The sequence below is a fragment of the Pithys albifrons genome, chromosome 6, assembly GCF_047495875.1.
Source record: "Pithys albifrons albifrons isolate INPA30051 chromosome 6, PitAlb_v1, whole genome shotgun sequence".
NCBI classification, from domain to species: domain Eukaryota; kingdom Metazoa; phylum Chordata; class Aves; order Passeriformes; family Thamnophilidae; genus Pithys; species Pithys albifrons.
The window spans coordinates 42,935,391-42,950,720 of NC_092463.1; the positions used below are offsets into that span (position 1 = coordinate 42,935,391).

At 40.7% G+C, this 15,330-nt stretch overlaps 1 protein-coding gene across 2 annotated transcripts in view; it reads right to left on the reverse strand.

The window, feature by feature from the left end:
- Positions 1–15,330, reverse strand: part of TTC17 (tetratricopeptide repeat domain 17) — a 62,018-nt gene that overhangs the window by 18,400 nt on the left and 28,288 nt on the right. For both annotated transcript variants that reach the window (XM_071558638.1, XM_071558639.1), the window contains exon 16: positions 14,375–14,561. In XM_071558638.1, the coding sequence (XP_071414739.1) occupies positions 14,375–14,561 (187 nt within the window). The remainder of the gene's footprint in view (positions 1–14,374; positions 14,562–15,330) is intronic.

Below are 15,330 nucleotides of genomic sequence, written 5' to 3' on the forward strand. Positions count from 1 at the left end.
ATCTATGATGCCTGGGAATAGGCCTAAAACAACGAAACACCTAAAGATCTAAATTTAAACTCTCTAATCCTGTGAGTGGATAAAAGAAGACTAGAAAATGTCTCATTCAGAGGATACTGTTCCTATACAGAGAGTAGAAAAGTAAGTAACCTGCCAGTCTGAATTTCAGCCTGTGCCTCAAGAATAATGAATTTTTTTATTTGCTTTTTGGGTTTTTTTTGTTTTTTTTTTTTTTTTTTTTGGGAAAGAGGGAAAGAAAGCAAGAGAAACAAGCACATGTAAGTTCAGAGGAGAAATGCTTGTCCTCAGTGACTTCTCTATTTATCAGATTTTATTTTTTACTGTAGATAAGAAAATAGTTACTTATGAATTTCTTAACAATAAACACTCACCCACAGTAGAACACAGTATAACATATGCTATGAACATCGAATGACCAATATTTAGTTCTCTGTACACAACAGACTTCTGAAATCTGCTTAAGATTAAGCCAAGGAAATTTTTAGTTTAAGGACCATGAGTATAAACAAAGGCAACAGTGCCCTTTTTTCTCTCTAATCCTTCCTCTTTTACACGTACCTCTTATTATGCTAAACATCACATATTCTGTAGATCCTGATAGAGTCTACTGTACCTATGAACTCAAGTTTAAAAAGGACTTTAATTACAACAGTAACTTATGAGAGATGGCATCATGTAGTTGAACTCTACGACAGTTAAGTAACTCCACTATGATTTACTGTTGGCTTTTCACCTCTCTCGGTGTATGGGGGTTGACACTCTAAAGCCAACTTAAGGCCTTAAGTGTCTTTTGATTACCACTCTGCCTGAAAGGTTTATGCCATATATTGGAATTTTAAACAGTATACCACAGGGACCCAATTCCATGTTTATTTTGGGAAAGTATTTTGATAGGTTGCATTTACATTTCCTCTCCAGGGACACCCCCTTCTTGCGGGGGAGAAGCTTGCGTGCCCTCATGAGGTTGAGAGCTATGCTGGAGGTGGTTTGTGCCACCGGTAGGGTCTCCCATGCCAGACAGGTCTCAGCTGAAGGGTCAGACAAAGTGTGTCCATGGGCAGGATGGGCTCGCTAGCCGTCTGGCAACCATGCTAGGAGAAGGACAACTCCAACCCCAAACCCGGGCAGATGGAGCTCGCTTAGCCCTGTAAGGCCATCCATCTAAGAGAAGGATACTCTAACCAAACCTACGTCCTGAGGTATTCGCTGTCACCGTCCAAGCTTGCTAGGCCGTGGCAGATGAACCTCAGGAGTAAAGGGTGGGGCCAGTTCTGCGCATGCTGTGCCTCACCTAAATATCCATTGCGCAGGCTTGAAGGGTTCACCCACATTGCAAAGCCCTGTAGCAACAGGTGAGGGTCGAAAAAGGCAGGTGATAGGAAGCAGCTGGAAGCCGCAGACCCAACCCTGCATGCAGGCGGTTCAGGATATGGGTCATTAGAGACTTGACCCCAGAGATGACAGTCTCTTGCGGCAGCATCCTGAATGACCAAGCAGCCTTTTCTAGGGACAGCACTGCTTGCTCCACACAGAGAGGGGCCTACCAAAGGTGGCCTAAACAAAGCTCATCTCCACACCCGGCTGGATAACCGCGGCCAACCGGCATCTTCCATACGGTCAAACAAAAACAAAGAGATTTCAAAGGCATACACCTGCCTGCAAAGGTGTGCTAAAACTAACACTCGCATGTTGGAACATCAGAACCATGCTTGATACTGGGGATAGTGGACGTCCTGAGCGTCGTTCTGCTCTAATTGCCCACGAACTGTCATGGCTCAACATTGACATTGCTGCTCTCAGTGAAGTTCGTCTTGATGAGGAAGGCAGCCTTAAAGAACATGGTGCTGGCTACACACTCTACTGGTCAAGCAAACCCAAAACCAAAAGACAACTTTCAGGAGTTGGCTTCAGGATTAAAAACTCCATTGCCTCCAAACTTGAAAATCTGCCGATAGGTCATTCCGATCGCATTATGTCCTTACGCCTCCCTCTACACAACAAGCAACATGTTGTTCTTTTTAGCGTATATGCCCCAACTCTCCAAGCTGACCCAGCGGAAAAAGACAAATTCTACACAGACCTGCGCCGCCTCACCCAAAATGTTCCTGCACATGATAAGATCATAATCCTTGGTGACTTCAACGCCAGAGTAGGTAAGAATTCTGAAGCCTGGAAAGGAGTCCTGGGCAAGCATGGCGTTGGAAACTGCAACGACAACGGACGCCTCCTGCTAGAGTTTTGTGCAGAACGGCAGCTCACCATCACCAACACTGTCTTTCAACAGAAAGACAGCCTGAAGACAACCTGGATGCATCCTCGATCCAAGCACTGGCACCTCATTGACCATATCTTAGTACAACAGAGAAATGTCAGTGATGTCCGTCATACTCGAGTGATGCCGAGTGCAGAATGTCAAACAGACCACCGCCTTGCACGCTGCAAACTTAACCTCCCCTTCAAGCCCAAACCTAAGAGAGGCGGCATTCCAAGGAGAAGGCTCCAAATCAGCAATCTTCAAACAGCCACAGTGAGAGACAGCTTCCAGGGAAACCTTTAAACTAGACTTAAAGATAATCCCATAGATCCCTCTCCTGAAGCGCTTTGGCAACATATTAAAAGTTGCATCCTGCAGTCCTCTGAAGGGACTAGGAGAACTAGGGTTCTCCTCCAAGAAAAACAAAGACTGGTTTGATGAGAACAATCAAGAGATCCAGGAATTGCTGAAGAAGAAGAGAACTGCTCACCAAGCACACCTTGCTCAGCCATCTTGCCATATAAAAAAAGCCGCCTTTCATCTTGCATGCAGCAAGCTCCAACAGAAACTTCGAGACATCCAGAACAAATGGTGGCTCGACCTAGCAGAAAAGACACAACTATGTGCAGATTTGGGTGACCAAAGAGGATTCTATGAGGCCCTGAAAGCAGTGTACGGACCCACACACCAAGTTCAAAGTCCCCTACTCAGTGCAGATGGTCAACTGCTTCTAACAGATAAAACCTCCATCCTGAACCAATGGTCTGAGCACTTTCAGACTCTCTTCAGTGCCAACCGTGTAGTCCAAGGCTCAGCAATTCAGCACATTACACAACAACCGGTGAAACATGAATTGGATGCAGCCCCTACTATGGGAGAGATACTCAAGGCCATACAACAGGTGAAAACTGGCAAGGCAGCTGGGGTTGATGGAATTCGATCTAAAATCTGGAAGCATGGAGGTCAAGCACTCCATGCCAAATTCCACGAGCTCGCTGTGCGTTGCTGGGAACAAGGGGAACTACCACCAGATCTCCGTGGTGCAGTCATCATCACCCTGTACAAGAAGAAAGGAGAAAAATCAGACTGCTCAAATTACCGAGGTATTACTTTGCTCTCCATTGCTGGTAAAATCCTTGCAAGAATACTTCTGAACAGATTAGTACCCACTATTGCAGAAGATCTTCTACCTGAAAGCCAGTGTGGTTTCAGAGCCAATAGGAGCACCACAGACATGGTGTTTGTTCTCAGACAACTGCAAGAGAAGTGTAGGGAACAGAACAAAGGTCTCTATGTAACCTTTGTTGACCTCACCAAAGCTTTCGACACTGTGAGCAGAAAAGACCTGTGGCAGATCTTGGAACATTTAGGATGTCCCCCCAAGTTCCTCAAAATGATCATCCTGCTACATGAGGATCAGCGTGGACAAGTCAGATATGGCGATGCACTCTCTGAGCCCTTTCCAATAACCAATGGTGTGAAACAAGGTTGCGTTCTTGCACCAACTCTATTCACAATCTTCTTCAGCATAATGCTCCAAAGAGCCACAGTAGACCTTGATGAAGAAAACGGCATCTACATCTGATATCGTACCAATAGAAGCCTCTTCAACCTAAGGTGGCTGATGGCCCACACCAAGACCCTGAATCACCTTGTCCGTGAGCTGCTTTTTGCTGATGATGCCGCCCTCATTGCTCACACAGAAGCAGCTATGCAGCGCTTCACATCCTGCTTTGCAGAGGCTGCTGAGCTTTTTGGGCTGGAAGTCAGCCTGAAGAAGATGGAAGTTCTCTACCAACCTGCACCTCAAGAAGTCTTCCATCATCCACACATCACCATAGGCAATTCAGAGCTTAAGTCAGTCCAGCAGTTCACCTATCTGGGAAGTATCATTTCCTCAATGGTAAGATTGACAAAGAGATAGACAACAGGCTAGCAAAGGCATACAGAGCCTTTGGAAAACTCCATAAAAGAGTCTGGTGCAATAAACACCTGAAGAAAAGTACAAAGATTAGTGTCTACAGAGCCATTGAACTGTCTACTCTTTTATATGGGTCTGAATCCTGGGTCATCTACCGCCACCACCTGCAGCTTCTCAAACGCTTCCATCAGCGCTGCCTCCATTCAATCCTAAACATCCACTGGTCTGATTACGTGACCAATGTGTCTGTTCTTGAACAGGCAGGGATCAGCAGTATCGAGGCCATGCTGATGAGAATGCAGCTGCGCTGGGCAGGGCACATCTCCATGATGGAGGACCATCGTCTCCCGAAGATTGTGCTCTATGGTGAACTCGCCACCAGCTGCCACAAGAGACGAGCCCCGAAGAAGAGATACAAGGACTCCCTGAAACAACACCTCAGCCTTGGCCATATTGACTGCCACCAATGGTCCACTCTGGCCTCCAATCGGGACTCATGGAGACACACCATTCACGACGCTGCTGCTTCCTTTGAGAATGCACGGAGAGTCAGTCTTGAGGAGAAAAGACAACACAGAAAGAACCGTTCCTTGCCAATATCACCTAGGGAGACGTTCCGCTGTGCCTTTTGTGACCGGACCTGCCTATCCCGTATCGGCCTTTTTAGCCACGCTTGCAGCAAGCGTGGGTAGTGCCCTTCTCAAATCTTCGTTCGCGAAGCCTAGCCATGATGGTTTACATCTATCTGCGTGCTTCTTTACTAGGGTATACTGTTCGGCAAGAGCAGATTAATAGTCAGACTTGACCCATGACAACTTATAGATTTGTTTGGGATAGATATCCATGCAATTTTCATCCTAATCAGACATCAAAGCAGAGATATTGACACACTCAAACAGGAAACTAATGTGTTAACTGGTCAGGTAGGCATGTCCCTTATTAATCTAAGAGAGCTTTTAAGTGCTTGGCAGTTTGTCTGACAGGGTATGTTCTATGAAATTCCATTAAGAAGCAGAACAGTTGCTGTATATTAGATTAAAAAAAAAAAGTAAAAATCCTAGTTTTGATGGAGTGATGATCAAGAACCAGATTAGTCTTTTCTTGAGTGAGGAATATCTGCAGAAGGTTATGTTTGACAAGAATACTGCCAACTACCCCAGATTAGAATTCAACAGGAAAATATCCTCCTTACACTGACAGAACAGTACAAAGCTATAGAATAATGACTGCAGAAAGACTAGACACTTTTGGAAGAATGTCCCTGCTCCCCAAAACTGCTGCATTCAAGAACCTTCAATCTATTGGGAACTTTCAACCTTCTAGGGAAACTCTGAACTGTCCTAGTTTCAGTCACTAGTAGCCAGAACAGATGATAGATTTAAAGCTTTGAGGACAGTCAGAGCGCAACACAAACTCACATGAACCAGGCAACCAACCTTAAAAGGAAAAAGAAATCAATAAAGCAGACAGATCAGGGGTAGTTAAGTGCCTAGTACTCCATGGCTCAGTATGTAGTGCTCATTTCAATCTGAGCATGTGGCATTGCATGCTGCTTTGAGACAATCTCAACATGACTCATTACAGGCTAAGGCTACACATCACCACTTTACAAGTTCTCTGATTTAAGCCAAGTGAACACAGCCTTCAAGGTCTTGGCAAGTTGCTAATGACACCAAACTACATATTGTCAGTTCTCCCGTATGTGGGGATAACGCGTTCTTTTCTCTTCCAAACGTGTTTTAACCAACCCATTACTTCAGTCTGTACAGTTCCACTATGAAGGTGTTCGTGAAACTACATCTTCCTGGAGATGTAGTTGGGGAATTCCTAGTCCTCCTAAAAAGGTTACTGAACATATGCAGTTGTTGGACCTTTTCATAAAGTTCAGCTCTAGCCAGAGAACACTGATAAGGTTCAGTAGGAATTTTTAGCAGCTACCTGCAAGTAATTACCACTGGCAAATGCAGCCTCCTAAACACAAAGACACAGAGTCATTTTCTCTCCATTCTTGTCATAAAAAGCACCAAAAATATTGCAGAGAAACATTAATACATCTGATAACTAAAGTTTTGAAATATTTAGTTGGAAAGAACCTTTTCCCTTCCACTCAGCCCCCAACAATTGCCTCCTCCTACATGAACATATAGCTATTGCTCAAGTAACCGAAAGATCTAGACAACATATGGGAAAGAATCTTTTGCACTATAAAGGCAGATAGAAAAGGGGAATGTCATATTCTGTTTAATACTGTACTGCTTTTTCTTCATACTGCATGGTTTTCAACAGTAACCTCTCACTGAATTCCCCTACAATTCTAAATTCCTTTTCACAGTGCAATTCTCATTTCCTCAGTTACTCCTGCAGCTGAGGCCATAATTTTCTCCTTCCTCATTTGCTAGCCTGTGGCCTTCTGAGCCTGGTAAAAGACAGAATGGCTACAGAACACTAAATATTGCAGGCATGCCATTCTTAACAGAGCATGACGCAAAGCAAGACTGATGACTGTTGGGAGAAGCTGTTAGGTACATTGCCATGCAGAAAATAAGCAGACTAAGTACATAAGCTAGCAAGATAGACTTTGCATGATGAAAGAAGCTGCAGACCAAATTCACCCATTAGCATATTTAACACATGCAAAAGGGAATGACATTTGAGCAACAGAAATACACTTAAGAAAGCACGCATTGTTTACAGAAGCCTTTCAGATTCATAGTGACTTTCCAGCAAGCAACAGCTTGGAAGCAACACGCATGAGCAGTGGGTATACGGCCTTTGGATACTGGTATAGCTAAAAATGCCATGTTTAACATAGCATCACATTCGTTCATTTTAAAATTTAAGAAGGTCAACCTAAATCTGTCTTTGTACAGTTTTGAGAAGAAAAATATGTGGAGCTTGGAAAGGAAAGACAAGTTTCAAAATGAGCTTGGCATAGTGGTGTTAGGGCAGGTCCTTCATCTTCAACTTCTTCAGCCATCCAAGAAACACTAGACAGAGACTTTTCAGGGAAAGTTACGATTCATAAAGCGGTCACCAAGGAGTGAAAAGTATCAAAAAGCCTGCATCAACTATCTTTCAGATTACATCACTAATATTCTAATATTACTGGACCAAAGGTGGACTGCAGGAACTACCTCTTCCCTTACTGGGCTAGTGGTTCAGAAGCAGTAGCACAAGCCTGAAAAAATAATTGGGTCACATTATTTCCAGAGAACATTCTCACATTATTTCTTCAAGATTGCTCAGTCACAAGCACGTCTGACACTTCCCGATACCCCCACTCCCTAGGGATGTTGGCCTCCACCAGGACAAAAAGCAGTCCTCATTCTCCACTACCTCTCCACCTGCCTGCATTCAGCAAGATGTTTTCATTCTACTCAAGTACAATTTAACCTTCTTTTACTCCTTTACTATTGCAGAGCCCAAATATGGTGACCTAGATTTCACTTGTGTGCCACCCACCAACCAGATCTTTTAGGTGGCTTAACACTGTATGATCTCCACTGTCAGAGATGCTTGACTGCCAGAGGGAGAGAGAATCCAGCTTGATTTTCAGATGCTTGGTGTAACTTGCAGGTGAATAAGAGGCACATGGGTGCACTTGTGCATGTATGGTGTAGCAATAAGCAATGGAGTATTTAACTTCAAAAGGTAAACAGTGATTTTAGAACTATTGCTGCTTAAGACAGAACCCACTTTATGCTACTGTTAAATGATAACACAAACTATTGCCACAATGTGTTTCTGAGAGCTCTGACACTGTTCGTGGGCTTCATAGAATTCTGCTTGTTTAAAAACCCTTCTGGCTTTGACTATTCTGTTCATACAGATGAACGTTCCCATAAGGCAACAGACAGAGCAAAAGCAACAGAGAAAAAATGGTCACAGATCCTATACCTTCCATGAATATGATCTGATAAATAAGAGTACTAGCCTACCTGGTATTCTTACTAAGGTTCAGGATCACTTCAATTCTGCCTTTATGTGATATGCAAATCAATGAAAGAAAAAGGTGAATTTTAAACATACAGCAGTGTTCAGTTCAGAATCCCATATAACTGGTATAGATTCTGGACTTTTGTTTCAACTAAAACAAGATTAAATTCTGAACTAAGCTTGATATCCTTTACCCCAAGAGTAACATCTCTTCTCTCCATCTATTAACACTGTTTAAGTGATGAGCATTCTTTGGAGGAACAAGCTACTGCAGCTTGAGAAGGAGGAAATTACTGTTATGATATAAACATCTAAAAGGACCTCATGCTACAGGAAAAGACAACAAAACCTAGCAGTCCATTGCTGGGACTATCAAGTCAGACATAACTTGTAGAGAATAACAAAGTGGAAGTTGCACTTAAAAATGCAAAGTATTTTGCATCCCTGTGTTTGACACACCACTGTAATGAAAATTATGTGACGCTTTTGCTTAGTGTTTGTGCATCTGAAATCACTATAGGGAACTTGAGGAGATTGCAGCTGTCAAACTACAGTCAGAGGCTTAAACTGTGATGTTGATATAAGGAAGTTATTCTGTCCATAAGCCTACTATTAGAGTTTCAAGTACAGATTCTCCTTTCAGGTCAGTATCTCCTCTTTAGGTCGATTTGCTTAAAGGTCTAAGCTTAATAACTTTAACTTGTAAGAACCCAGGTGCTGGGGCATAAAGGAGAATATATACAACTTAAAAGATGAATACTTTTCCCCATGTTTTAAGAGGAAGTACGTGAAATAAACCAAGACTTTTAACTTCATGTGGTACAGAGTATTTGTACCACAAGAGGGCACTAAAACCGCACCTAAAGCCTATCCTTACGCTGCTCCTGGAAAACATTACAGAACTCAAGTCAGTTAGAAGGATGACTTGCTTACACAAACATACACAGTCCATACATAAAAGTATTCAGGTTTCTTGATGGCATGCACATACATTCAAAATGTACCCTCAATCACTCTACTACCCTGCCAAGGATGAAAGACTGAGAGACTTGAATCTGAAGCTTGAAACAACTCGTACTTCATTTTTTGAATACCATCAGTCTATTAATAAGGTTTTGAATTTTGGTCTAGTCTAAAAGACTATGAAGTGCATGAGCTCATAACAAATTGGAACTGTTAGTCAGAGGTAGATGCTTACAGTCAGATAAAAATATTTTTAAAATTACTTCTGTTTGCTCAGGCAACAATTCTGTTTGCAGCACATACAAGGAAAAGTCTTACACAACACCAACTTACAAATCAGCATGCTTTAACAGCCAGCTGAGCATCACACTAAAAATATGGTTCTAGTCTTCTGTAAGCTATTTTTAATAAGGCTTGACAACATCTGAATGTTCACATCAGACAGGGAAGTGCCATGGGAACAATCCTGTACTTAGACAGTCCTCTACAGACCTTATCAAATGACAAAAGCTACTTGCAATATTTTAAGCCATAAAAGTTGCAAGAGAAATCCCAGCAATGCGCCATTTCAGTGTCACACAAAAATGATGCTAGTTTTCTCTACTAGCTTAATAAACAGCCCAAATATTTCATTTCTGCAACTCAGATAATGGCCATGTTTTTCACATTAAGCTTTTTACAGTCATTATGCAAGTCTCTTGGTCCTGTTATTTGCATGTCAGATATGGCTTATTCTTCATGCAACAAAGTTTCTGCTACACAACATGCTTCAGGAACTGACTTGCCAGTAACATAACACTTGTTTTAACAACACTCTTAACACTGCCAAGTCATCTCTAGAAGGACCAGTACCAGGTAATTGCATAAGAATGAAGTCTTCCAACCATTTGCTCAGGTACTTGGGCTGTTGCTGTATAGCATCTATATTAGATGCAACTGACTGAACTTCTGCAGCTGTCTAAATTACACATCACAGATGATAGAGTTGTAATAATTTCACACACCTCCTCCATAAGAAAAAACCCTACAAAAAACCTCTGTAGATTTAGAAATTCTTTTACAATGAAAACAAACATTTATATAAACTTGAATATAGGAGGCAAAAGCTAAATAGAAAGTGTTGGTATGAGGTTTTTAATTCCCATTCTCATGTGCATGAAGTGACTTAGGTTTGAAATATAAATTTTTATCTAGAACAGAGGTAAGTTACTAAAAAAAGTACCAGGCAGCAGTACAGAAAGGAGCATATGAACAAGCATCCAATAAGTCAGCTTTAGTGTGTCACACTTCCAAACTCCTGTGCTATCAGCAAATGTCCCAACATGCTTGAGAAAATGCCTATTTAATCTATTTGAAATAAACACCAAGCATATACTGTGATCAAAAATCACACCATAAATTCAGATTTTTGATCCCATATTCCATCCCATGCTAGCACATAATCCCCACTGACCATCTGCTGGATTCTGCTGATGGCTCACAGCAGCAGAGCAAGGAGTTCCATGTCTTGCTAGTTAGTTCAGTTTTCATGAAGAGAGGCTTTTGACAGGCGAAGCAAAAACACAGCTATCACATGGGCCTACAACCCAGAGCACAGGCAACCCTATGGCTGTAACTTTCAGAAATACTGAATGAATGCTTATCAAAACAAAACATTAAACCAGAGAAAACATTTGACATTTCAATTTCTTGGTAAATCTTTTAGCATACCATATCCATCTCAAAGGACATAAATAGTTATGACATGCCATCAAGGGCATAATAACAAAGAGGACAAACTAATTTTCTTATCAGAGGTCCCCAGCAGCAAGATCTGTCAGGCTGTGAGAATCTCCTGAAGTAATACTTGGGATTGTCAAGCACACATTTGATCACGTAATTACAAACGTGCTTTGTTAGCTCTATAACTAAAGTCCCATTCAGAAAGATGTGTGAAAGCAGTGTTCAGTTCGCACCTTGCTACCAGAATGTGCCTTCCAGTCTGTCATGGTGTTAAACAAGCACAGATTATGTTGGTTTATGAACCTTCTATGTCTATGTGACATTAACATTTTAACAAATGCTGTAAAGTGCAACAGGTAATGTTAAATATTAGCCTCTAAATAGTTTGCATATTTTTAGGTTCCATGTAGTGTCTGAATAACTGTATATACTATTGCATTAGTATGGGAAGTCAAAATTCAAACTTACAATCTCTTTTCAATTGTTTTCTTTGGACTGAAGGATGAACAGAAGATTCCCAATATTTCAGGATACTTGTAAGTGCGAAGTGTGATTTCTGAGTACGCATTCTTGAAATAATTCTGGTTTTGGAGACTTAACCTCACTTTCATACAGCCTGTCAAGGTTCCTCTTGAGTCAGTTGAAGTTTACAGTGGGGAAAAAAAAATATTTTCCCAAACCTTATGAAAATAAGATAGGTACAGCTACCTCTCAATTTTTCAATTTTGAGTTTTGACTTAAACAATAAATAATCATCAAGTTTGAATTAACCAGTATGTTTATTTTACACTCTGCACAAGAATGTACAAAGAACATTTACACTATTTGTCAGGTTTGTACTTTCAGGTTTCTTGCACTCAGACAAAAGATGACCTAAAGGATAGTATAAATAAAAATGAAAAATAAATATTAAGACAAGTCCCAGAAAAAGGCAAAAAGATAGAGAGCAAAATACTTAACTAGTGCAATACTGAAATTCAACGAGCACATTAACATGATGAGGCATATTTAGCAGCTCATGATTTAGCAGCTTCACAGACTCTTTAACAAAAAAACCAAACCCCAATATACCAGATGAATATACTCATGCTCACTTTGTTAACCTGTGGCCAAGGTAGCAAAAAAAGGGAAAGAGAACATTTTTCTCAGAAGCACTTTTAATATGGGTTTTCCCTCACATTCACGAACCAGAAACATCCTAAGCAGCATATGCAGTAACAGCTGACCTCAAAATGAACATCCTGTAACAGGAATCAATGCAAACAGCAGCCAAGAATCAACCAAACTAACAAGTTTAAGAAAGAAAAGCATCCAAACAAAAGAAAGATGTCAAAGATCACTGAATTCAGACAGACATTGCTTGTTACCATCTCCATTCTGTAAATACACTTTTAAATTATTTTCTGCTTATCTTCAAAATAAAGTATCTATCACTAAGATTTGACTGTAATGACTTTAGCCTTGTGAATTACAGACTATTTAAAGACCTTAATTAAAAGTAAACAAATATTTTTTTTCCTAGAAACAGTGAAAGTGTCTCTTGTGGTGAAATGCGCAAGTTCCATTACTGCTTACAGTATCTACTCAGATTTTTATAAGAAGGGCAATCTGAGGTTAAGAGATTCATTGAGAGGTACCAGCACAGGAGTTGACATTATGGGCATCACTTAAGAGACCCATCAGTTGGGCCATAACACCACCTACTACAGCATTAATGTCTCAAACAACTGAAGTACTGTCAATCAGAGCAAAATGCATAAGGCTATAAAAAATATTATTCTAATGGCATAATCCTGAAATTTCACTTACAATTGCATCATCCATACTGGACCAGGAGATATGTTGCTCTCTTGTCTATGTTTAGACAGCTGTTGTAGTTTGGGATTATTATGTAAATTCTCTCCCCTGCCACTTAACTGCCCAGGCCAGCGGTTAACAAAAGAAGCAGTTAACTGTTGATCGCTGGGGTGGGGGCAGGTTTGTCTCTTTTGGTTTTTTTTTGGATATTCTCCCCAGTCTTGGCTCGGCGGAACGGGGGAGTGGGGGCTCGAAGGAGGCAGGCTGCCCTGCTGGTTACTGCTGGGGTTTTTCCTGGCTGTCTTGCCGCTGCCCACCTCGGACTACTTTTCGTGCCGTGCTGTTGCTGCTGCCTGCCTTGGATTTGCTGCTGGTTGCTCGTACCTTTCTGCTTCTTGGACGGGGAACACAGGGGGAAGAGACTGAGTCCATCTGAAAGCCCACTGCTCGTCTGTTTCGCTGGAGAGGGACTGAAACTCACTCTGCAGCCAGCCGGGCTGTGACAAGGACACTTAAGTATAACCTTTTCTCCCGGAGAAAAAAACCTGCTGGGTTTTGTTGTTGTTTTGTTTCTTTTGGTTTTGTTTTTTTTTTCCTCTCTTGTGGTGTTGGGGAAGTGGGTTGCACTAGTCTGTTTACATATATATATATAGCAGTTATCCTTCTTGTATTAAAATTCCTTTTCTTAAATTTGATAAAGAGTGGTGTGATTATCGTGGAGGAGGCCCCTCCCCTGCTTGTGGGTAAAACATATTGGTTTTTTTCCCTCAAACTAAGACAACAGCACAATTCTAGATGCTAAATCAAAGGAGGTTTCTCCATGTGTTTTCACTGGAGAGGGAATTAAAAAAAAAACTCAGAAGAAATTCTAGCAATACTAAAAATCAGAAGCATTTATCTGGTGAGATTTCCATTTAAAAATAGAGAAAAAATTAGATGGAAGGACACCTTAGTAAAAATTTGACAGGGAGGGGATTAGAAAATATATTAATAAATGTTCTTCAAGATTGCTCATGAGCAACATAGTAGCCATATGCAAGTACAGACAAAATACTGAAAATATTCAGTGGAACTGACTAAAATGAAAGAATCCATCTCCAGAAGGTATCATTTTTTTGGATAAAAGTAGCCACTAATGACAATAAAGCATTCTATGTCAAATATTTTAAAATATTTTTTCGGGAGACACTAGATTCAAAGTCATTCTTATAGATTTTTGGAGGGTTAAGAGCAGTGATTGCAGGTCACATATAAATAAAATAATGTTGACACAATATAGTCTATTTCTTAAAAATTGAACACTAGAAAATAATAACCAAAAGACTGAACACACTGAAAGCATATGAATTAAAACTAAACTGCTCTTCACCAAATTCTTCTATTTTAAGAAAACAAATCCAACTGACTGTAAAGTTTGAAGGTATGTACAAGGGGGCTGTTGGGTAGTCTAGCAATAGTAGCTGTGCATTTCCATAAATACTGAATCCAGCACTCCTCATTTACCAGTAAGAGGTATTGGAGAGGCTGTTAAGATATTACTGACACACTCAGGAAGTAATTTGCACTCTAGATATTTAGGAAGTCATCCTCAAGCAATGGTTCAATGTAACTTTTTCATTAAAAAAGTAGTGTCTAAACCCTGATCCTTAAAGGCAGAAAGCACTGTAAAGCAAAAGGATAGATCCTTGGAAAAACGGGTGCAACACCCAAAGCGAAGAGACATTATTTGACCTGTGGTCCATCTTTCAGCAGCTGCTTACCACTGCACACAGGTGAGGTGATGTTGTATAGAAAAGGATAAAACTGCAAACAGCGGATCATCTTCAGGCTGCTTTCACACTCCAAGCACTTGGTTGTCAAATTCAGTGCATGTCTGAAGGCCTGCAGGGCTCCACTAATGTTGTTCAGAGCCAGGTATGTATTTCCTAGGCTCAAAAAAGTCAGGGGCTGTAAAGAGAAAAGCAACACACCGCAGCATAAGTATGTTCACTGTATAAGACTGGAGCCAAAGCAGGAAATACTCTTGTCAATCCACACTCTCCCAAACTTGGCTGGAAAGAATTTAGAAAACTTCTGAAACAGGGACTGCATGTTCTTCACATGGAGAACTAACAGCTTAATGCATCGGTGCTAAACAGAAGTTGTTTTGACATAGGGTTGTGTTGAGAATTCCATCTTCCTACAATAAAAAACCAGCTCTTAAATACACATAAACAGAAATGTAGCATTAAATACTTACTTAGAATCATCTGTGACACAATGACTACTGCATAGAGTACCAAAAGACCAAACTGAAATGCCTGAAGACAATAATGACTAGAAGTCAGAAAAGAAGTAAAAACATTCCTATGGTGTTCTAGCAGAACAGATGCATTTCATTTGTCAAAAGTATTCACATTTACCTCAGCAAAACAACGTTATTGCAAACATCAATGTCACACTAGCTTAGGGAGACACATTTACGCCTTTCACTTCTTTATAAAACAATATTTTTGAGGACTACTTTTGGGTAGTCTTGCTAAAATATGTATTTTTTAAAAAGTAAAGATTATTAACACCTTTTTCACTGGATAGAACTTAATTAGCACTTTAGTACAGGCACAGATTAAGGCATTAGATTTTATTTGTTGGACTGAAAAGTCTTTAACTTGCATGGAGTAATTTGGTGTAATTAACAGTATAGTGCTAGAATAATGACTATAGTATTGGAATTTAG